Consider the following 25636-nt stretch of genomic DNA (forward strand, 5'->3'; position numbering starts at 1 on the left):
GTAAGGAGCTGTTCTTTTCAGCACCAATAACCCCCCCACACCCCCCCCTGTGTTCCGTAGGACTTGCAGGTCACCAGAGGAACTGTCCGCGGCCGTACCAGCTCTGATGGATACCAGGAGCTGCCCTGTCGGAACAAACCTTTAGGCGTTCTAATTTGAATCCACTCCGCCGGCTGCTGATTTTAATTCAGGTCTCCCCGGAATCCACGTCTCACTTTAGCAAGCTGTACGGTAGATAGCGTTTAAGTCACCGCCTTATCATAACAATGATGGCATAATAATAATAATAATAATCCTTGCATTTGTCTCCGAGACGTCTCCAAGCGCTTCACAGAGTATGCCGTAAAGCGAATTGACTGTGTATTTTGTGGGTGGTGTGACAATGTGGTGTAAATTGGAATCATTCTCATTGTTCAATTTTTAAAGTAAAATTCCACATTTGTCAGATGAACACTGACTAATGTTTTAGTCACTTTTTCAATCTTTGCCTCTTATACCATCTCTGGCCAAGGCCACTTGCTTTATTTAATCTCTGCAGAACAGCTCCTCTCCGTCCTGTCTCACCCACACCTTTGTCCCTTTTACTCTTGATGTTTCCAATGCCCTCTGCATTGGCCTTCCAAGCTGAACCCACCACAAGCTCCAGACGGTCAACACCTTTGCAACTGTCTATCCTTTCTCCCACTAGGGTTTGAGATCTTCTATTTCCCATTGGATTGACTTCAAGACCCATGACCCTTTAAATCCCTCACACCCTTGCCCCACTTTACCTCTCACAATCCCACACAGGGTCTAAAAATGTGTGAGAATGGACTAACATGAATCATGTAAGTGCAGTTGTTGTTTTCGAGTTCTGTTAGGGTGGAAGGGTGAGAAAGAAAATAACACCTATTTCTAGGGCCTTATCACATAACATGTTAGTGTTCTGTGAGGAATTACTGACAACTTAAAAAAAAAAAGCACTTGCTATTCACTTGTTTTCTAAACTTTCAATATTGGCTTTCACTTTTTCCACTTTTTTCATATAGTGGCAGAAAACTCGCAGCAAATTCTGCAGTAAATATTAATGATATTCATCATTTAAAAAAAGGATCATGAGGATTGAAGTACAAATGCAATCCCAAGAGTAATCATAATTAAAGTGAATTAAAACTATGAGACTGAAATTGTTATTTGGACATAATATTTTTGAGAAACTGACATTGAATGACAACTTGATTTTTATGGTATTAAATCTTAAGACATTTAGGATGGCTTGCTATTTAATAAAGCAGGTATATAATCTTGAGTGCTCTCTCTGCTAGCTTATAAATCTTAATGTGAACTATAAATAGAATCATGAAAACCAGTGTTACTGTTTACATATTCAACCAGTGATTTAATCAATTTAAGCTTAACATAAAGACCTCCAGACTCTTTGTCAATTGCTACCAGTTTGAGGGGAAGGAAATGATTTGTTGAATGTGTTCCATGCCTTCATCTGGTCACACAAATCTGTTTAGTGACTCATTTTCCGGAGTTTATAGGCCAAAATCTGCATGTTACCACATTGATGAAGCTTGTTCTAAAAGTAGCCTCCCCAATATTTTAGTCATTCAAATACAGTTCTATCCATACTTCCAGTGACATTATAGAGAATACAACAGCTTGGTGGGTGGTTAGATTCAGAACTATTTACACTTTCCACTCTCTTAGAAACAGGAGGGAAACAAATTCTCCAGCTTTGCATTATGCTTGTGCATTTTTAGTTGGGTTGGCCACTTCTACCAGCTGCAGAAGACAAAGACTGGCGTCTATTTTCTTTCTCATCTGGGTTGAAATATTATCGGGTTCATCTGCAGATACACAGTCGCCACAGTTCATAATAAAAAAAAAAATTCTGTGAATAGCATTCAGATACTTCAGCCATGTGATAAGTTGCTCTATGAAATGCAAGATTTTTTTATTGTTTATCTAGGAGAGTGAAACAAAAAAACATGAGAATGGCCTGTACCATTTTATGATGTTTTAAGAAATTATTGCGTTATCTTTTCATCCTTTGGAAATTCTTAGAAGAATATAGTATATTTAAGCCATTGAGATTAGTGGGAATATAATACCCAAATTCTTGTAAAACTGTGTATCATTAACATGCTGTATCTAACTGACACAATTGGGACATATACTTACTAATGCTGAGTTTTAACATCATTAAAACTTCAAGCCCATTGATTTAACTGTTCCCATTTAAAGTTGTCAGACTATGCACAACAGTGTTTTTAAAGCTACATTTATATAGTTAGCAATTTACAAACTTTGTAAATGTAGCTTCAAACGTAGCAATGATTCTACTTTAATAAGTAGAATTATTTCTTTAAAAAAAAAGCTTTCCATATTGGCTATGTTTTTCATTGGAACAACAGTGATAAAGTGACTGGGATTTGTCTTCCAATTTACAGTGCAAGACTGCATCAGAGCGATCATTTGATAGGACAAAAGGCAGCATCTCATGTGGGCCAACCTGGTGCAAAGAATGTGGCCCTCCAACAGACTGCTCCCAGTAACGAAAGTGCAAGACGAATACAGAACCAAGGTAGCTCCGCACAGCAGAACTTGCCATCTCTGCAGCAACAGGGACAGAGAACTCTTCAAGTGGACACGAATACAGGAAGAACAGGGAGATCCCCTTCCGTATCCCCAGACAGAATCAGCGCTCCAACATCCCCTTATTCAGTACCACAGATAGCTCCGCTGCCCAGCAGTACTTTATGTCCGATTTGTGCAACCACAGAACTCAACCGTTCTCCAAAGCAGCCAAATTTCAACACTTGTACTCAGTGTCAATCAGTCGTGTGCAAACAGTGTGGATTTAACCCTAACCCTCACATCACAGAGGTACGTTTTTCTTTTTCTTGGAACGTGTGAGATTTGGAAGAAAATTTGACATTTGGTTGTATATATAATGTAAGAGAACTGTTTTTTGTTCTAAAACAGCAGTAAATGGGTTATTTAAGTTGTTTAAATCAATGGTCGTGTTAGATATTCTGTTTTTTTTTCTTGATCTGTAGCTCAGTGATTAGAGCACTCGCTTTGCAAGTGAGAGACCTGAGTTCAATTCCAGGTCAGGGCGAAACGTTGGGAAAGTTTCCTTACTCCACACAGAGCCTAATAATAATCCTCCAAAACCAAAAACAATAATAAATTGGTCATTTTCAATCCACGACTGTTTGTGGGACATTGCTGTGCGTAATTGGCTGCCGCGTTCGCCCACAAATATACAGTCAATTCACTTTACAGTATATTCTGTGAAGCGCTTTGGGACGTCTAGAAGACGTGAAAAGCACCATATCAAATGCAAGGATTATTATTATTAAGAAGTACAAAGTAGAAGTTCAAAGTAACTGAAAGCAGAATGACAATGCGTGTATTATTATTATTTTCTATGCATTTTGATGAAGTGATAAATTGATTTTCAATTTAAAAAATAATATTGAGGTTTGTGATTTGGTTTGGATAATAATATTTTTTGCATTTGATACAGCGCCTTAACAAGTCTTCGAGACGTCTCAAAGCGCTTCACAGAATATGCTGTAAAGTGAATTGACTGTATATTTTGTGGGCGAAAAGTTTAAGTATGTAGTATTTCGCTTGATACAAATTGTCGGATAAACATGGATATTATTAATGGGCTGCTTGATGTCTCAAGTAGCAGCAAGTAAATCATGTGTCTTCCCAAAACACTCATGTTTTTTTCTGTAGGTTGTGCTTTATTGGTTTCTAATACATTCATTCCCTTGAAGAGAAATAAACCCCAAATTTATCTGGTTGATGCTGGCTACCAAGACTCCTGCTGTCAACTAGAAATAAAAGTTTCGCAAAAGAATAAAACTCATCACTTTTTCCTCTTTTTGGAAACTGGAGGAAAATATGAAGACTTTTTTTTTAACTAAGGCTCTCAAGGTCCCAGGTCTGACCAGTGTTGCTATTAGCTGCCACTAGGAGGTGCGCAACAACAAATTGGAGAAAAACATTTTCCTTCCTCCCCTCCAAAATAACACAGTTGAAACTGTGACCCTCAGTAGAATCGGGTAATTACGTTACTCTGGTGTCAATGCCCTTGACTTCTCATATGCTCTTCTCTATGTATAACATAAAACCAGTTATCCATCTCTCCTTTATTTCCTGCTGCACTTTCCCATATTGAAGATTTCTCAGATGCAAGGACATTATAAGCAATAAGAGAACATACTTCCATTTATTGCAATAATAATCCCCCTAAATCTAGAAATAGAGCTAAAAATAGTTCAGTTGTGGCCTGCCCTGAGTACTGTGCAACTTGAGCATGAATTCGTACCTTGAGCATGAAATTTTAGCTTGATTTTTATGTCACTGCCGGTCTGCTTTGTTTATTGCTGCCTCACAATATTGAGTGAGTCAACTAATCCCCCCAGATTTTTTTGAGTCTCCATATTGGCAAGTACTGTTTCATTCCAGTGATGACTCCCACCCTTGCCTCCATAAAGCCGCATCTCAAGGCTTTCCTCTTTGACCGTACCTTCGGCCACCCTCACCTGTTCTATCCAGCGCTTTGAGATGTCCTCCCGACGTGAAAGGTGCCTTACAAATATAATTTTGGTTGTTGTTGTTGTTCTACCCACCACCCCTCTTGATTCCAGCCTCCAGCTTGGGTTAAATCCCTAGAATTTCCAGTACCTTGGGACATCTCTCTGACATGAAATGTGTTATATAAATGTAATGTGTTGTTATAAATGCTGCACAAATTTCTTCTGATTACCCTCTTACTGAAAGATTGAAATAATTATTTGCCATTATGTTTTTTTGCATTTATTGCTATTTCCCATTCCAGCGCTCTCATGGGTCCTTATAAACATTTATTTTAAATCTCTTTTTACTGTCATGTATTCAGCCCAATAATCATCCTCTTTTTTTGTTTCTGCAAGTTTTCTAAATCACCTCTTCATCTTGATTCTATATTTTGTTTTTCTGTTGATCGATTTTGGAGCATTTTAAAATTTGTTTTTGTCACATTTGGATATATACTGTCTTGATTCCTCTTCAAGTTCAATGGTTTAACAATACTACTAATAATAATCCTTGCATTTGGTATACCTCCTTATGCGGCAACCTATTGTACACAGCAGTGTCCCGCAAACATTCGTGGATTGAGTGAAAATTATTATTTTTTCTTCAGAGATTATTACCCCAGAAAGTGATCTGGCAATTGACTAACAACTGGGTTCCTACTTACTTCTAGGTAATCAGAGGTGCGTGGAGTAAGGAAACTTGCCTAAGATAATGTGGCCACAGATTGAACATAAAGCCTCACATTGCCATTGCCAATAAACATTCCCCTTGGACATTGCATTATTATCCCACGCTCCTTTGTAGGATTTTTCTTTGTTGGCTACTATTCCCCGAGGGAGGTTTTTCATTTAGTTTTCATTTTACAACACAAACGCATTAATATGTATATTTTTTTTAGATAGTAACATCAGATGCTTGATTACAAATGCCCTGAAGTGAAAATCTGCCAACCAACAAGTGTACAATTAATTTATTAAGTGTCTGAAGATTCACATTTACCATTCTCCTCCAATATTTCCAGCAGTGCTTTGGGTAAACAGATGAGAGATCTGTTGCAGCAAGCAAAGCTATTAAGAGTAAGCAGCCCTTTAGATAGGCCAAGGCCATCTCATTTATTCTTTCCTCCAGAATACGTAAGATGTTTTGGTAGCAGGAACAGCGTAACTTGATAATAATAATAATCCTTGCATTTGATATAGTGCCTTATCACGTCTTCAAGACTTCTCAAAGCACTTCACAAAATGTAGTGATTGTGTATTTTTGTAGGCGAAATGCAGCAGCCAATTGCGCACAGAGGTGTCCCACAAACAGTCGTGGGTTGTGTGATCAAATTATTAATATTATTTTTTTTTCAAGTCCAAACCCCCCCCAAACATAGAAACAGGACTAGACCATTCAGCCCTTTGAGCCTGTCCCGCCATTCTATAAGATCCTGGTTGATCTGTACTTCAATACCAATTACCCTCCCTTGCCCCATATCCCTTAACCCAACAAATATCTACCCACCTCAGTCTTGAAAACTTGAAAAGATTCAGCATTCACAGCTCTTTGAGAGAGAGAGAGTTCCAGATTTTCACCACTCTTTGGGTGACAAAAATGCAGTGAAATTGAGACCCAGCAGTATGCAGCTTTGTGCCTGAGGTCCTCCCATGCTGGTTTCATGATCTTCAACCAAGAACTCTTACTACACTTGTTTGTATCTGGATATCTCACAGTTACCAGCTCACATACATTTATGTCCAAGGCTGAAACGCAAAACAACAACAACAATAATAATAATCATAGGTGTGCTAAACAACCAACCAACTAACTAAAAGGCTCACTAATGCTATCTGCCCTGAGCAGATGACTATTTTTGTGAAGGGTTGCTCACCTCTTTTACAGCACTTTGCTCGTAATCTTGGCAATGAGTGGAATATTTTCAACTTAACACTTAGTTTTAGGATTGTGGAACCCTTTCAGAGTTTTGTATGAACCAAGGTTGATGGCCACTGAATTCGAGTAACCCTGATACAGCAGTTTTATCATGAATACGAACAGGCTTGACTCTCTTGGGTATGGATCAGCAAACTAACTAGGTTTGCTGATGCCCTGCATTGCTTGGTGCTAGATAAATAACTGCATGATCCTAGCAGTTCTCAACTGGATTAAACTGACAGACCTGTTTGTTTAAATTGTATCTGATGCCTGAAAATGAATAAGCAAGTTATTCTGGACATCAGCTAAAATGAACGCTGACGGGGGATGCCAGAAGATAATTGATGTGTTAGCTGAATTTAAAACAAAATTATTGTGAGACGTTGTGAATGATGTATCCCAAACAGTTGGATGTACTTTGATATGGTAGTGCTACATGCTGTTGTGTATTTTAAGATATTTTATTGTGTTTTTAGTATTCCAAGGAGGGCCATGATAATAATCCCTTCATAAAATAATAATAATAATAATAATGTGGTCACTCAATCCACTACTGTTTGTGGGACACTGCTGTGCGTAATTGGCTGCCTCATTTCGTCAACAAAATATACATTCAATTCACTTTACGGTATATTCTGTGAAGTGTTTTGAGACTTCCCGAAGACTTGATATGGACTATATCAAGTGCAAGGCTCATTGTTATTAGTATAATAATACAGTAACTCGTTGCCTGTCACTACAAGAGCATTAAGAATACCTTTTTTTAAAAAAAATTGGTGCGCAGTAGATTTTCAACTGCAGCAGAAACCTCCCCTTTTTGGATGAGGAAGCTCACTGTGGACACATTTTGGTGCTAATTGTTTGCGGTTTGCATAGGATTGACTGCTGAGCACTTCAGAGTAGAAAACCAACTCTGCTAATGTAGTCTATGTTTTGATGTTCCATAGCGACTTCATGTCTTTTTCGTATATTGGGAGAACACTTACCATGTGGATAATAGATTAGCTTTTGCTTGTGAACTTCCTCTAGAAATGCTTATATTAAAAGCGATATCAATGCAATATATTCACCTCTAAACTATACTACACTGACTCATTCCATCTTGTTTGTTTTTTGCCAGCATTTATTTCCTTCTGACTTTGATTCCTTCACCTCCTTGGCTGTTCCTTCAGCTAATCCAGATAGTACACACCCTTGAGGTTTTCTTTCACCCCACGTTGAGTTTCAAGCATCACATCTTATCCATTGCTTTCTTTCCCCGAAACTATGGACCTCTCTGCCTCAATCTCTCTGCCTCGCCTCTCCCTTGCACATCTTCAGTTCACACCTGAAGATCTTCCTCTTTGACAGTGCCTATGGTCATCTCCCCAGCTCTGCCTCTGTTATGTGCTCCAAGATGCTACCCTGTGTGAAAGGCTCTATATAAATACAAGTTGTTGTTGTTCCGACTTTGGAATATTCCCTGCTATTGCTCTCCACTCATCCCCACTGCTGCTGAAACTCTTATTCGTGCTTTTGCCGTCTGAACAGTGGATCTTTCTCATCCTTTTGCCAACCTTTCAAGCCCTTCATTCCAAAAGCATTGTCTCTGTTGTACACTGCATAAAGTGTACAGCTCCGGAGTTAACATTTGCTTGTACGACAAGCTTTGTGAGCGATGGAGATGTTGGCATTAGTCTGTCTCACCTCTCTTCCTCCAAACGAAGTTAAAATCCTTGCATCATCTCTTGCTGATTATTTCTCTGACCTCAAGACTGGAATGTCTTGCATTCTTTCAGATATAATTGTGAGTTTTCATTTGTTTTTTCTTTTTAATGTAGTCTTACTTTATCCCCAAAACATAGCGGGCTGCCTCATTGTTGAGACATTTCAGCAGATGGGTTTGAATTGGCACAACACTTTCTGTATTCTAATTGAGTGAATGCCTGGCTTTACTTAACCACATGCTGTGCTTCTGTAACCTTGTTCCCTCAACATCCTACACAAGCATTCCCATCTGAAAATTAAAGGCCTCTGGCAGTCCTGTGCTTTTTAAATAGTTTCCCTCTCTCCGTTTTTAAGATTTTGCTTTACTTATTCTTTCTCTAGACAATGCCTCCCCTCACACAGTAGTGGTGTGTACTTTATTGACTGTTTTTCTATATGGTTACCTCTGCAATGCCACCACAGATTCGTGAACCTAGAATTAGTCTTGATTAACAATCAGAACTCATTTCAAATACATAGAAAACATTCTCTAGAAAGTTATGTGTCTGGGAATGCATTTGAAAGCTGAATAGTGGATGAATTTTCAAAGGGTTAACTTTCCACTGTGAAAGTACTGATAGATAACCGTAATACTCTACCATACCAGGAGGCTCAGTTGGTAGCTCATCTCTGACTCAGAAGATTATGGGTTCAATCCACTAGTTGGGATTTTGAACTTGCATAGTATAGGCTAACAATCAGTGCAGTGCTGGATGTGAGCTGCATTACTAGTAGGTGCCATCCTTCAGATAAGACGTTAACTTGAGGTCCTGTCTGCCCATTCAGTTAAAGATCCTGTGGCTTGACTCAAAGTGAAAGGAGTTTCTCTCCCTGTGTCCTGGCTAATAGATAACATTTCTCATTCACTTCTTTGCTGTTTGTAGGAAATTGCTGTTTATGTACATTTGTTCTTGCATTTAGGTGAGGGGACCTCTTATATCATCGGCTTAGCCTCCACCAACAGCTAATTTGTTTGTGACTTCTATGATGCTCATTCACTTCATGGCTGTTTGTGCGAAATTGCTATTTGTTAATTGGCTGCAGCATTTGGCTAGAAATACAGTCACTACACTTTACAATAAATTTAGAGAAGAACTTTGACAATGTGATAAGGCATTATATCAAGTGCAGGGATTATATAAATACCCAGCTGTTATAATTTGATGTCTGGCAAGCGCTAGTGTGCACCCTCTAGATATCTGCATTTAGACATTTAATTTATGTAATGTAATTACTTTGAGTTGCTGCTCAAAACTGGTTGACAACCTCCATTTCTTGGTGCAGTGCACTTGCTTTGTTTTACATCATCAATTCTGTGCTACATATCAAATGATCCCGGTAATGGGAAGTAATGTTGATATTTAAAATTCAATGTAACTTTTGTATATGGAGGTACCTCTGATTGGCAAACCCAGATGAGAGGCTTCAGCTTTGTTTCCATAATATCCAGTTAATTATAGTACTCTTGTAATCCAAAAAGGTCAATTACAGCAACCTTAGTTACCTCTTGGTTGTAACCATGTGTGTTTAAGATCTTGAGGAATGTGAGGACGCTTGCTAATGGGCAGCTAATTTAATCTAATAAGTATGAATGGCCCAAAGAAGTAGTTCGGGCATTTGATTTTGTTTTGAGTTAATGGGCACCAGTCACATTGCTCCTCTGGGACCCAGGAGGACTCTGGATACCAATTTTCTCAAATTAATCACGTAAATTCACTCAATTACTACAAAAAAAACATTTGTGGGTTTGAGGGATTAATGTTTGAGATTGACGAAATGTTTGATTGACCTAATAGATGGTTTAACCACACACTCTATATCTTTCAGGTAGAAGAATGGTTGTGCTTAAACTGTCAGATGCAGAGAGCCCTGGGAATGGACATGACAACTGCAACACGATCCAAAAGCCAGCAGCAGCTACACTCACCATCACCATCACGTTTGCCCCACTCAACGTCACTTCAGCCCCAGTCACTAAGATCTCAGACCCACTCACCATCACCTCAGCCCCACTCACCATCACCTCAGCCCCACTCACCATCACCTCACCCCCACTCACTATCATCTCAGCCCCACTCACTATCATCTCAGCCCCACTCACTATCATCTCAGCCCCACTCACCATCACCTCAGCCCCACTCACCATTACCTCAGCCCCACTCACCATTACCTCAGCCCCACTCACCATTACCTCAGCCCCACTCACCATCACCTCAGCCCCACTCACCATCACTTCACCGCCACTCACCATCACCTCACCCCCACTCACCATCACCTCACTCCCACTCACCATCACCTCACCCCCACTCACCATCACCTCACCCCCACTCACCATCACCTCACCCCCACTCACCATCACCTCACCCCCACTCACCATCACCTCACCCCCACTTACTATCATCTCAGCCCCACTCACCATCACCTCAGCCCCACTCGCCATCACCTCAGCCCCACTCGCCATCACCTCAGCCCCACTCGCCATCACCTCAGCCCCATTCGCCATCACCTCAGCCCCACACACTACCATCTCAGCCTCACTCACCATCACGTCAGCCCCAATCAGAATCCCAAGTCAAACCACGGACACAGCCTCCAGCAGACCGTGTGCCCCCACAAAGCAGAACCACGCCAGTAAAAAGGGAGCTTCCTAAAGTGCCATCTGGTGCACAGCAAGCTAAACCTGAGACCAAGATGCAGCCCAGTCTGCAGCAGCAACCGAGGCCAACCACTAACCAGACCCAACCAAAGCCTAGTGCCCAGGCAGAGACAACTAGGCCTTTGGGTCAGAGCCAGCAAACCAGGCCTTCTCCTGTAGAACAAAGGAGATCAGTAGAGAGTTCACCTGCAAGAACTCAAGTAGGATCCTCCAGTGCATCTCAAGAGCAGCAGTCGCAGGATGGCATTACTGGCAAACTCTTTGGGTTTGGAACTTCCCTTTTCAGCCAGGCCAGCAGCCTTATTTCCACTCAGCCAGAACAAACACCACAAAATCAACAATCGCCTGCTAAAGGGACTTCAGTTAAACAGGCTCCAAAGGTTGTTTTCAGTGACCAAAGCACAGGTTTGGGCTCAAAAGTGCCAGGTCAGCCTGCTGGAGCACACTTTGAAACCAGTGGTGCCCGCACCTCTAAACAAGGGAAACCCGAACCAGTCATTCAGCAGAAGGATCCCCCCAAACCCAAGGTCTTGTGCCCTCTTTGCAAAACTGAACTGAATGTGGGATCAAGCCAGCCTCCCAACTTTAACAACTGCACTGAATGCAAAACCCAAGTGTGCAATCTGTGTGGATTCAACCCAGCTCCACATCTGGTAGAGGTAGGATCGGCTCCGAGTTGTAATCATTGTTGTATGATATTGTGCATGCTTAAGAAGGATTACCTACAAATGTATCTGGGTTCAGGTTGGTTCTCCCAAAGCATCTCTTTCCCACTTCTGTTGTTACGCTCACCGCAGCAGCTGAGTTTATAAAGTTGCAGAGCCCAGGTATTTCAGATGAGGGTTTCAGGTGAGAATGACAGGACTGTAATAGGTAGGTTATGTAGGGTTGCAACAAATTTCTGTTGGGTATTTTCTCAAACATTCACTAAAGGGCCTCATGTATGGAAATGACAAAAACGGTCAATCTCTAAATATTAGTATGTACTTAATATTTGAGGGTGATGAGTGATCAGAGCATGTATTGTGATGAGTGATTAATTTTGACTTATAAAGCCACAGATAAATTGCTTAACCTCTGAACTAAAATGCTGGTTTGTTACTTAAAGCAGCTGGGGAGGCGGAGGAAGAGCAGAATATAATATATTTGCTTGTATTACATTTACATACACAAAGCACCAACTATTGGTCTACTGTTGCAGCATTGTTGTAAGTTGCATTTTGGTCTATCCGTATTCAATATTGTGTTTATGTCGAGAAAATTGTACACTGATGTAAAAGGACTCCTTTCATCTTATATCATCGGCAAGTAATGTTTTTCTAGTACAAAGCCCAATTGTGAAACAGGTGTTATAATAATAATCTTTGCATTTGAAATGAGAAACATCTCAATATTTGAGGGTGATGAGTGATCAGAGCATGCTTCACAGGATTGACAGGATTGACTGCAGAGTGGATGGACTACAGATATGTAGCTGAACAGGAAAGCTAATTTGCGCACAGCAACAATCCTATAAACAGCCTTGAAGTGACTGATCAGTGTTATCTGGGAGAGTGTTGGCCAGGGCATTGGGATAAATTCCCTTTGATATTGTCATGGATCTTTAACACCATCTGAATAGGTAGGCAGACGTTGGTTTAATGTTTCATCCATATTCTGACAATGCAGTACCGCCCCAGCACTTTGGCTGTAATGTTGCCTGTACCGTGAGCTCAAAGTACCAATAAAACAGTCAAGCAAGAACAGAGAAACTTGTGCAACAATTGGAGTGCAAGTCTGACTGAGACATTTCAGCTATAGCTGGGTATGAACCTAAAATATCTGCACAGTTCTGATTCTTGCATTACATTTTTTGATCAGGTCATCCAGAGGCAGACATGGGTGAAGCAGTTTTGTGTGGCAGCAAATGTTGCAGCCAACGGCTTAGCTGATAACTGAAGGAAATCCTGATTTGACTTCGTGTATCAACATGATTAATAACAGGAGTCCAAGCTCGTCCAAATTTACATTTGTCTTCTAGCTTTCTTGCATGTCAAATAGTTTAGCTTCACACTCCAGTTGAACTCTTCACCTTTCTCGTTTTTCCAGAATGACTTTGTTCCTCGCTCCAGTGCAGATCTTGTTATCATTAATCATTGTTATCATCCCTGTTACTGGAGGAGCAGCCTGTTATTACCGATGAGCGGCATGCACTGCATGAAAAGGCTTAGGTCATGAAATATAATCTATTTAAATAAATAGTCTTAAACATTGTTGTGGCAAGTATCCTGTGATCCTAATAAACCGACTGTACATTTCAAGCACCAAGATTATAAAAAAGATTAACTTTGTTGTGGTTTTACATGGCAAAAAGGTTGATTTAAATCATGCCATCAATTAAAAGAAGAAAAATTCATAGGAGACACACCAAGCTGCAATTCTTTAAATTAAAAAATAATACCAAGTACTCCTTTGCAATAATCCAAATAATATTCTGACTTTCTGTCCAGATTTCATCCCTTCAAATCTGCCTAAATTGGAAACTTTCACCTATAAAATGTGCATTCAATTCACTTTACAGTATATTCTGTGAAGCGATTTGAGACATCTCGAAGATGTGATAAGGCGATGTATCAAATGCAAGGATTATTATTATTAACTGTCCATAGCTTTGTAAAGAAGAGCTCAGTAACTGCCCAGCTAAGTTTTATCCTTACTTTTAACTGACTCGTGTTCTGACACATGGATATTACTTTATCTTGAGTGCCGAATGAATAATCCCCTGAGTAGTGGTACTGGAACATACAGCTCTGCAAATCAAACGTCGAAGGGAATGAAACTGACATTGCATTCAGTGATGAGGCTTTCATGCGTGTCATCCCATTGCCCAATTGTTTGAGATTGTCAGCTCTCCTCACTATGACCGGGCTTGGTGGCATTCATACAGTTGATCAGGAATGGACTTTTGCTTCCTTTCCAATTCCTTTGCGCTTCCACTCCTGAATTTGGCAAATCATCCTGGAACACACTAAAGAACATTGATAGCCCTCTGCCCACATCTTACTCTTTAAATGTGAGTCTGGATGAGTCTCGGTGCATATAATAATAATAATCCTTGCATTTGATATAGCGCTTTTCACATCTTCTAGATGTCTCAAAGCGCTTCACAGAATATACCATAAAGTGAAACTGTATATTTATGGGTGAAACGCGGCAGCCAATTGCGCACAGCAGTGTCCTGCAAACAGTTGTGGATTGAGTGACCAATTATTATTGGGTTTTTTTTAGGGATTATTATCCCTGGAAAAGCGATCCACCAATCAACTGACAACCAGGTTCCTACTTACTGCTAGGTAAACAGAGGGGTGTGGAGTAAGGAAACTTGCCCAACATTTCGCCCTGCTGGGAATAGAACCCCGGTCTCGCTTGCGAGGCGAGTGCTCTAACCGCTGAGCGACAGGACTCCACATTAAGCTGAGTCAGACATGTTTCCACAGTGGCTACCGGAGTCTGAACTCTGACAGTATGCTAGATTTGGTTTCTTTTTCTTCTTTATTAGTGTCCGTGGTAATCATTGGGACTCTTTCTTCATCCAGGCGAGGTCTGCTATCTTAACTCAGGTATGATATTGAACCTTGTATCTGCCTAGTTTGCTACAGGCAAATGCAAGGTACTAAACATCGGAAGTAAGACTATGAGACAAATGTACTCCATGGATGGCATAAAACTTACCAAAGGGGAAGTTAAAAGAGATCTAGAGGTGTTAGATGACTCATCGCTCACCATGTCAAAACAGTGGGAGGCAGGAATAAACAAGGCAAGCAGGATGCCGGGCTTCTTTTGCCAATCAGGTGAGAAGACGTCATTCTCCAGCTATATATTGCTTTGGTCAGGCTGCATCTGGAGATCTGCGTACAATTCTGGTTCCCGTGACGTAAAGGGGCTGCTCTGGCCTTGGAGGCAATGCAGAGGAGGGAAATACGGATCATCTCCAGTAAGAGGTTGCAACGACTCAGTACAACAACAATTTGCACCTGAAGACCTTCCTTTTCGACTGTGCCTACGGTCACCTCCCCCACCCTCTGGCTCGGCGTTGTGCTCTGCCACTGTCACGTGCTCCGGAACACTGCCCTACGTGAGGGGTGTTATGTGGTGGTTGTTGTTGGAGTTGTTACAACAAGACAACATAGGTTCAGAGATGTAAACGACAATTTCAGGACAAATGTCAGGCCCCTTTCCCTTATCCAGAGAGTAATTAATGACTGGAACAGATTGCCAGGAAAGGTGGTTGAGGTCAGGACATTGGACTCGTTTTTTTAAAAAAAATAGCTGGACACTGTGATGAGAAGACAGCACGGTGGGTATTCTGGAACGATGAGCTCAAATGGTCTGAAGGATCTTAATCAGAATCAGACGTGTGATCTTGTGATCTATTGTGTATGATTCACTGCCACATCACATGGTGTTTTCATCCACCGAGGCACCATGAATTCCAGATGCTTGTTCTATTTTCAACATTAATAAATCTGTATCATCGCTCAATTTCTTATTCATAATTGTGAAGGTCCTACTTTATTTGTAAACCACAGCACATCACTACATTACATTTCTGTATTGCCGAAGTAGCAGACAGTAGTCAATTCTGCTTACATCGACATTTCAGTTAAGTGAATATAATTCACAAATCGTTACATATTTAATTCCCACTCATTATTTAAGAAATTGTACAATTTAAAATTTAATTAAAATTATAGCAGTCGGCAAACTTTTTCCATTAAGTCTGTGCCCTTTTAATATTTGATTTGCAGCACTGACACGTGTAAATGTAAGTTGTTGATTGAATTCCTGATACTGGTGTTTGAATAATCCAATCTGAAACCTGAGCCATACGCATATTTATGAATTAATGGCATGCCAAATCAGTGTTGTTCAACTGAAATATTGATGTGGTTGAGTTGTGTGTTGGTCTAGTATTTGTTATGTTCCAATGGCCAGCCCTCTGTTAATTCTCCAAAACTCTCGATTGTCGTTCCTCAATATGAAGCTGGTATAATGAGGATCCTGAGTTCCTGATGGCTGCCTGTGTAGAGATTGATCCAGAAATTGATGCTGCTATATCCATGGTAAATTCCTTTGACCTGCGGATTCCCTATTGATTGAAATGCGCATAACCCAGCAGGTTGTAAGGTAACGAGCAGGTTGTTGGCCTGTTCCTTGTGTGCTGCACTTTTGTGTTATAATCTGATGATCCGGAAGACATTGCATTGAGATGATGTGTCATCTCTGTTAAACTGATCTCTTGCCGAGCATCCCTGATACTCGGAAGTAATAATAATAATAAATAATAATGTTTTCTCCGATTTCCACTTCTTCCTCAACCTCACCCTCCACATAAACTCCCCGACTCACACTCTCCTCTCTTGCCCCCCATGAACTCACATCACCGAGCTCACCATCTCCTATCACTTCCTTAACTCACTCTCCTCTCACATCCACTTCCCCTCTGCCAACCCACCCACTATCTCATTCTACCCCTGGAAAAATGTTCTCCCTTCGTGCCTCTTGTCCTTTGACCTTTTTTTCTGACCACCTTAATGCCACCTTCAAGCTGCTCAATAGCTGTATCACCTTCATGTTTAACATATTTGCCCCCCAAAATGCTGAACCATCTCCCACCCACCCACTCTCCCAGTAGAACAGCCATCTCTTTAAAATAAATGACTGAAGAAAACAAACAAATGCAGATGCAAACAAGAATGGTGTCCTGCAGGAACAAGTCAGAGCAGCAGGTTTTGTAAGTGGGAGAGTTGGTTAAACAGTACCATATGTCTTCCTGATTACTTCCCCTCATTTGACAGGTTTCAATATGATGTGCCAATGCAATTAATATGCACTGTGAATGGCAGATTGGCATTGTTCCGGACACAACCCTTCCCCCACTCAAAGGAAATTGTGCTGTAGGAGTCATGCGACAGATGGCTTTAAATGATGCACACTTCTCCTCGATGTACTGGTGGCTGTAACTATTCATTAGCATATCAAAGGATTTATTGGTAAGATTGAATATGAATAGAAAGGTACACCAGGGAATGATGGTACAGATCACTAGATTAGTACGTCTGTCACTTGATGTATGTATGAATTGTTGATTGGGCTTGTCCATGATACCTCCTGCTTAGGGATTCTAGAGACAAAACAGTCATTTTCTGATCTATGCAACTGTACTCTAGTATAACTTCCCTCCATTTGGGAAAAGGGAAAAAAAACATTGGATTGCAGGGTAGGGAGAGTGTGGAGACTAGGGGAATGTGGAGGGAGACCGAATGAATGTATGGGAGGATGAATATTTGGGGAGAGAAAGAGTCAATGATGGGGAGATTGAATGGAGAGGGAATGTGTTGGAACAACAAATTAACAAATTATATTTGTATAGCGTCTTTCACGCCAGGAGGATGTCCCAAGGGCTGGGTACCAAGGAACAGGATGAGGAGGCAGTGTGCATTGGGTGGATGAGGGGAAATGAGAGAGAGAGAGAGAGAGTCTTTGATGGAGGATGAGAGATGCGAATTGTAGGAGGAATGGACTCAATAGCCTTTTCATGTTCCAGACTCTTGTTGTATTGAATCATTAAGCTACCTTGACAGCTATCTTCCTGCTTTTAAAAGCTGCACAATTGTGTTGGACAACATAGAATCAATGAGTAAGGGAGTTTGTCAAAAAGTACTCAGCACTTCTTCAAATGTGTAATTTTCATTTGAATACAATGCTCCCTAGAAGTGACAAGTCCCTTCAAAGTCAAAAGTCCAGATTCATTGGCATTTCTCATTAATTAGTATGAGCATGTTATAAAAATATAAGTTACATAACAGTACCAACTGATGTATACGACTGCAGCATGATCTGAGCGCATAGGTGTGATGGTATTGGTTCAGTTCTGTGCAAATAAGATGCCAGTTTGATTAATTCATGAGCAGCAATATCTTCACGGGTCAGTTATTCTGTTATTGATAAATGCCAGTAAGCAAAGCAAACTGGAGTGAAGCATGTTATTCCATTGCTTGTGGCTGGAAAACTTACATAACATATACCGTCACTTCACAAAATATTCAGTCCATTCACTTTTACAGTATACTGTGAAACGCTTTGAGACGTCGCGAAGACCTGATAAGTCGCTATATCAAATGCAAGGATTATTATTATAAAAACAGAGGGAGATAGCAGGGGCAGTGCAGCATTATTGCAGAGAGAATTCAGCCTTTATTTGCATTGCCACATTTCACCTGAAACAGCGAGTTTACATATTCTACATGAGGATTTGTTAAGACATAAAGGATCCAGAAGAATTTGCCCAACATGAGATTTTATTTTTCTTGATCTGCTATAGATCCTCCTTTCAGGTTTTTGTGTCTCAGGATGGAAGAAAAGCTCAAGTTTAATTTAAAAAATTGTGATCATCACACTAAGGGGAATAGAATTCTTTTTGGATTTTTCAAGTCCTTTCAGATCAAGCAAAGTATGGGCAATTGCAGAGTCAAATTCCTTTTGTTTTCTTTCAGTATCCATTTTCTTTTTTTCACACTAGCTATTGTGGTTCCTATCCCAATTTAGTGCCAGTTTATGATGAAGGACAAGGTTGATTTGTGCCATGGATCAGCCTTTCCCAGGAGCTGGATTATACTGGCCGACACTCATTTCCCATGGCCCTAACAAATAGAGAACATTTTTATCCTATCAATTTGGACAGAGATAGAACCCAAATCCTAGAGGTGAAAGAGCAGTTTGCTGAACTATTGCACTATCCGATCTTTGATCTCTTTTTGATCACTCCACATATTGGGTGTATTTTGTGTGTTTTATCTGCACATATTTAACCTCAAACGTACCTGAGAAGTTCTGAGATGATTAGTTGTTAGAGGTACTATATCAAGTGCAATGATTGTTATGTAGATTGTAGAACCTGCTATAATGCACTGTTTTGGCTCCACAAACTCAACTATCACGTTTGAGTGTAAAACAAGGGCAAGATGGCAACCAGGACATCACCTGTGCCTGCTGCCCATTTTATGATTAAAAAGGCCACTACTGACAATGCTTCCCATGTGGCCGCATGGGTACGGTTGACACCATTTCGCACAGAAATGCCGGCAACTGCACTCAAGGCATCCAACCATGTCATAAAATGCAACAGCGAAGCACATTATAAGAGATTTGTCTGATGTTTTCTATTGCTTCTCTTGAGTGCCGATGGAACATTAATCCGTGGACCTCAAAAGTGTGTGTGGTGTGAATTCCTAATTCAAAGAACGAGGCTTAACAGTATCCCCCGCAGTTCAGGTAATCGGTCAGGATTTCTGTTCCAATCCTTCACTTTATTTTAAAAATAAGAAGACATCAGACTCATCACTCACAGTGTCAGATTATCTGGTCAACAAGTATTCATCTTGAGTCCTATATTTTGATGGCATCCAAATTGGTCACGCATATAATCTATAGCAAGTTAAACAGTGGGTGGGAGAAAGAGATGAGAAATTATGCTGCTGACAGTCTTACATAAGTGACACATTCCATCAGGGATGGAATCCAGCTATTTCTCGTTTCAATTATTGATATCCTTAAACTCTGGCCACAGTTTGAGATATGAAATTAATTGAATTCATTTCCTTTGTTCCTGTATGAATTTGCCGTTGAAAGGCTTAACCCTTTGAGCACACATGCAAATGTGGTGAAAAGGTTGTCCAATTCGTAGACTCGTACAGCAACAAGAGATGAGATGCCAGGAGAGAAGATAAGCAGATTGATAGATCCTGAGGGGTTGATGAGACTGATAGATTTCCCAGGAGAGGAGGAGAAGATTGTAAGAGAGAGAGCGTGTGTATGTGTGTGCTGTATATGTGTGTGTACAAATTGACTAAACCCTTGGGGAAGCTATGTAAAGTTGATGGATCCTTAAGAGAAGGTTTCTATAGATTTATAGATCTCCCTGGCTGTGCAGATATTCTTTCTCCATACAGATGTGTGTCACAATTATTGGAAGTGACTCTTGTTGATTTCAAAATTGAATTCAGAAGGAATTGAATAAATATCCGAAAAGGAGAAATCTAAAGGAATATGGGAGGAAAGGCAGGAGAAAGGGACTAAATGGATTTTCAGAGAGCCAGTTCAGACAAATGCTTATGTGCTTATCCGGTTCCAAAGGTTGAATGAATTTGACATCTCTGCCCTAGGCCATCAAGGAAGCTCAGTTGTATATGATTTTATCACCAGACACTTTATGTTTACAAAGCGCTGGTAATTGAGCCAGGAGCTCCTGTGGGCTCCCTCACGCCACTATTTATCAGCCAATGAGGCCCCGATGATGGAGATGAACTCCCAAGGTATTAAAGTTGGACTATTATGAAGAAAGCGTTTAGTGGCTGGTTATCTACTGTGAAGGTTTGAGTGCCATCGATGAGGTAGTCTTACTGCTGCCCATCGATGATAACGTGTGAGAGTTGGATGGATTTAGTGAAAGACCTGCGGCGGTTAATGAATTGGAAACATGGCCAGGTAGGCTCTGCAAACCTATGGGAGTGGATGCAAACAACAGAAAGCTATCCGCAAACACCAGGGCTGGAAGACTGAAGTCACTACCCAGAAAGGTCCCTGTGCCCGTGAGCCGGGTGTTAATGTTCTCATCATTGACAAGTTAAAGAGGAAAGGAGAGAGAGGATCTCAATAGTATTCGTGTAAGAAGAATGAATACAGTTAATAAAAAGTGACGGGAAGCCTAGCGATTCCATGGCTCACAATCGACTGAGCCATGGTGAACTGAATCAAATGCCTTTCTAGCTGGATTCCATTACAGATAGCTGCAGTATTTTCGGTTAAAATTGAAGCTATTCTCGGTTGGACAGGATGAGTTGCTTTGTTTCATTCGTATCAAGCACCTGAGGCCCTTTATTAGGTGCTGCACAGTGAAGCCAGTTCCATTTGTCACACCGCAGACAAAGCCAGAACACAATGACTCCATCCTGGTCAGGGGCACAGCACTCAAATTACTAACTGGGCTGAGGCTCGCCAGACATAATTCCACCAGAGTTAGCATTGAAAGTTTTACGTATTGAGCTGGAGCAACAACTTGCATTTATATAGCGCCCCGCTCTCAGAGTAGCCTCCCAGAGAGCTTGAAACATTTCTGCACAGTGAGGACAGAGTGAGATCAACATGTGCATTCTAATACATCGTGAAGTACTGAATTGCCGGATGAAAATTGGGTACACAATCCTTGACCGGATAGTTCAATGCTCCGAAAATGTGTCTTCAAGGGTGTAATCACTTGTCGCGCACACCGACGTGAGCGTGCTGTGCGCATTTGAGTTGAAGCTTCAACTGTCAGAGAGAAACTGCATGAAAACAACCGGTCCGTTTTCCAACATTCTACCTTTGCCCACAAATTTCCAGACTTTCATCTGGTTAGCACGCAAGATTTCTGTGAAAATTGACCCCTTTCCAGTTCTCCAGAGACTCTCAAGATTTTTAAATGGCAGAAAGTGGGATTTGATTTGTTTTGTGTCTCCTTTTTTCCGTGGAGGTGGACAGTGTATCTGCAGAGTTTCAAGTAGAGTGAATAGACATGTTATCAAAAGAATATCAAACTTAAATAAAGATTCTCTGCTGTCCAGCATCTTGCAACGTCCTCCCAAAGTGAAAGGCACTGTATAAACACAATTTGGTTGTTTGTTGTCATTAATAATGACTATTGAAAATCACTGATGCTGGGCTTTGTCTTGGCATTAGCCCAGTTATTCAGGGAATTGTGCAGTTAGGAGCGGTAATTTCAATATAAACTAATCTTAGACTGGACCTCTTGTGTATCTGCTCATCTGGCCTCAAAGGCTGAACACATTTGACCCTCAGGTGTAGGTCATCAAGGGAGCTCAGTTTTGCATTGTGCACCACAATAATAAACCCTGCACTGAACAAATCTTACTTTGCACAAATTCATATATTACCTTTTACAAACGGATATGTTTTATCCCAATATATAGAATTAAGCAGCTCTCATCTCATTTGGGCCACATGTTTTACTGTACGTTTGGAATTATTTACTTTCAAAACCACTTGGAAGGCGAAAGCATGATGGAGGAGAATTCTGTGTGTTCCTTTTTGGTTTCTTGAGAGAATGCTATTAATAATTGTGGAATGCATTGTTTTCCCTTTACAAGAGACTGTGCTTCTCACAATGCCGATGATTTTATTGCGGAGAAGCAGATTGAGCTTTGCTTCATGACTGACTTCTATCGGCTGCCTGGGGAAATTCTAACGTGGTGCAGTCCATATACATCAGATTTGCCAGTTAATCCAGGCTTTAAGACATGGATGCACAATTGTCCCAGCTGGCAGCTCGTGTGTGTGTGTGTGTGTGTGTGTTCTCTCTTGCTTGCTCTCACAGAGTTCTTTGTTTTGCATCGATACAGCCTTGGAACCCAATCATCTAATTCAAGTCTTCAGAGATTCCTCATACATACAGCAGTGGTACAAGCTAATTGTTGTACAGTTGTAAAAAAAAATTACAGAGTGAAATGTGCATTATGAAAGCGACTGTAATGTGTGCACTCGCAAGCATTTTTAACTCGATCTATTTTTTTCCCCCTAAAATAAACACCCAAAACTTACATAGGGTGGATTTCTGATCGTTTGCCTTTGTATTTCAATAAAGATTGAAAATATGAACGTTCACGTTCAACGCACAGTATGAAAACGTGTGGTCGTACTGTGGTGCAAGCAAATTTTGTAACCTTCTGCGTCCTGAATTACCTTCTGAAATTTAAAAAAAAAATCCATTTAAAACCAAGTTATCCTTAAGTTTTTAATGTTAACTTTTGCGAACACTGAGCTATGGAGGGTTCGTGAATTTCCCATGCACTCTGAATTCATTGAATGTAATTAAGCAGTAAATGGATGTGTGGGAGTGCAGTAGGTTGTAATTGAGGACAAGCAGATTGATTGAGTGATGAGATTGCAGGTTGAATCCTTTGTTCACATCGCTGTCCTCGATTGCAGCTCACTATACTCCTGCAGATCGTTTCGCCCGCGATTAGTTCACTTTATGGTATATTCTGTGAAGCGCTTTGAGACGTCTCGAAGACGTAATAAGGTGCTCTACTGTTATTATCCTTGCTATGGTTTTATGATATTTAAAATATTTTAACAGTCAAGTTTATTATGTTTAAAGGCCCATATTTCACAGTCCAAGGCACCAGGATAAAATGCAGCTTAGTTTTGTAAATTTAGCTTTGATTTTAAAAAAAACTGCCTCTATTTTTCTTGCACCACAAAGCACCCTGGTTCTACCTATTCTGGTGAAGGTTCCCATCAAAACAGTAACCTTTTTTTTTCTCTCTCAGTTACTTATAGTTTATAGAACAATAAAGCTGTTAATTGTCACAGAAACAGCAAATAGGATCTAAGCTCCAAATAAATGGTATGGTGAGCGTAATGAAATTTCAGACCTTCCCTAAGGGGAGCAAAAGCCAACTGAAAGTAACATCACTGTGCTTCGAGTTTGCTACAAGCTATGCTTAGACGTAAATCCGTGGCTCTGATCTCCTGGATTCTTATAACCTATTTATACTGACTAACTATAATTAGACTGACCCAGTGCTAAATACTACCTGAAATCCTTCAAAGGATTTTGGGCATTTCCAGCTTCCCAGCTATCAGTTGCTGCCTGGACACTGGCAAGAAAACAATCTTGCCAGTGATTGATGGATTAAAAACAAAACTGTTCATTATTCATTCGTGGAGTTTCTTCCTCTTTAAGGCCTCCCTGTTCTATCGGTAATTTACCTGTAAGGGAGCAGCCAACAATTATGTTTTGGGGCTTTTGAGGGCACTGATGGTGAATGATCTTCTCCGATGATTCGTTTTGCAACCCTATCCCTTCCACTCCTCCCTCTCTACCCCCGCCATACAGAGAGGTACTTTACTTCCACTAAGCGCCTTCCGCTGGTGGCGTGGCAGAGATTAACAGCTTTCTATACGTTCCATCCTGGCTATGAGAGTCTCCCTGATTTATATGTGGGAAATAATTTATTTTATTGCCTCTTCAAAATTATTTGCTGGAAAAAAAATGTACTGTGAAAATAAGAGTGCCAAGAATTAATTCATCTGCTCTCTTCCCTTCCTCTCCATCATCCCTTATTTATGGAAAGACCTTCTGTCTTTCAGACAGTACCTATTTAAAACTTCAGATGTTAAAAATAAATGTTGATTTGTCCTCTCGCTGGATGGCTCCTGACCATTGTCTGATTAAAATAGCTGCCATAAAACTCGTCAGGCGAAGATCTAACTACATTTGGTTAAACACACGTTTGCCGCAGTTGCTGGTGTGAACAAATGCCTTCATTTGAGAGGGTATTTTTCAACTCACTGATGTACAGCTTCTGTTTCCTGTTTTCACAATGCACTGGAGGGTTCATTAAATCTTCTCTTCAATATGTACATGCTGTAGATATTGCCCGCTGGACATCGTCTATGAGAAGGGAGTTGGGGAGTCTGTTTCCCGTGCAGATGCGTCAGGAAGCATTTGTATGCTAAATTGGTCCTATTTTGGACAAAATATTCACAATTTCCTTTATTGCGAAATGAGTGATGAGTGGTATTTTCATTCATGGCTGATACAGTGCTCATATTCTTTCTCATTGCTCGGCGTGCCTCCACCACTCGCAGAGTCAATAATATTGTATTGATCTGGGATTTAATGCTTTCATATCATTGTTTTTCCTTCTCCATGAAAAGATATGAAGAGATTGCTGTTAATATCTGGGGCTGTATTAGCAACATTACATGGGGAGTGATTGGCCTTTTGGGATTGTATGCAGCAAGAGAAATGGAAACAACAGCAACAAATTACATTTGAATAGCGTGTTTCACGTCAGGAGCACGTCCCAAGGTGCTGGACAGTCAGGGATTTGGACTCGAGCAGGGAGTTTGGATCAAGAGGGGTGGAAGTCAGAGAGAGTAGGAGCAGGAGGGTGACCGAAGGCGTGGGTGTGTATTTCAGGGATATGTAAAGGAATTACCAAGGTCATTTTGAGTTTACATAGGGGTCAGTAACAGCATTGGGAATGTTGTTTAAAATATTTTAAAGAATAGACTTTAATTCAGATTTTAACACAAATTGATAGCTTTAGTTGTACTGGCATTGGTTGCTTTATTATGTGCAATTGTTCTGTGACATTGATTTAAAAAAATCTTTTCAGGGCCATCTAACCTCCAATAGTTTATTGGCAACTATTCTACTACAAATATATAAATTGGCCTGATGTGCATGAGCAGAGATTGGAAAAGGTTAACTGGTAGCGAAATCACTGCGTGTTTTATATTAAAATATCTTTCAAGGCAGTAGCCTTTGTCTGTTGGTAATTCGCTCCTTCTGTGAATACATTAACAATAATATTAGATGCAGGTGGATCTGAAGACAGAAATCCCCTTGGTTTTTGTGAGTGTCACTGTTGTCTGAGGTTTCACACACAAAATATACACTTTACGGTATAGCCCGTGAAGCGCTTTGAGACGTCTGGAAGCCGTGATAAGGTGCTATATCAAGTGAAGACAGGGAGTATTTTTGTTATGAAGTTACAGGTAACAAAAGAGCAGCCACTGAAAGAGAGCTTTGGCAGGAATACAATAACTAAGTACTTTGAGCGCTTGCACTGGGTAATTTCTTTATATTCACAGGAGATGCCAGAGAACCACCTTTCCATGGAAAAG

At 40.6% G+C, this 25636-nt stretch overlaps 1 protein-coding gene across 1 annotated transcript in view; it reads left to right on the top strand.

Annotated features, from left to right (window-relative positions):
- LOC103176808 (protein bassoon) overlaps positions 1 to 25636 on the top strand; it is a 118326-nt gene that overhangs the window by 2231 nt on the left and 90459 nt on the right. Inside the window, exons 2-4 of the mRNA XM_042339709.1 lie at positions 2439 to 2874; positions 10075 to 10491; positions 10621 to 11562. Coding sequence (XP_042195643.1) covers positions 2439 to 2874; positions 10075 to 10491; positions 10621 to 11562 — 1795 coding nt within the window. The remainder of the gene's footprint in view (positions 1 to 2438; positions 2875 to 10074; positions 10492 to 10620; positions 11563 to 25636) is intronic.

The sequence above is a fragment of the Callorhinchus milii genome, unplaced genomic scaffold (genome assembly GCF_018977255.1).
Source record: "Callorhinchus milii isolate IMCB2004 unplaced genomic scaffold, IMCB_Cmil_1.0 Scaffold12, whole genome shotgun sequence".
Taxonomy (NCBI): Eukaryota; Metazoa; Chordata; class Chondrichthyes; order Chimaeriformes; family Callorhinchidae; genus Callorhinchus; species Callorhinchus milii.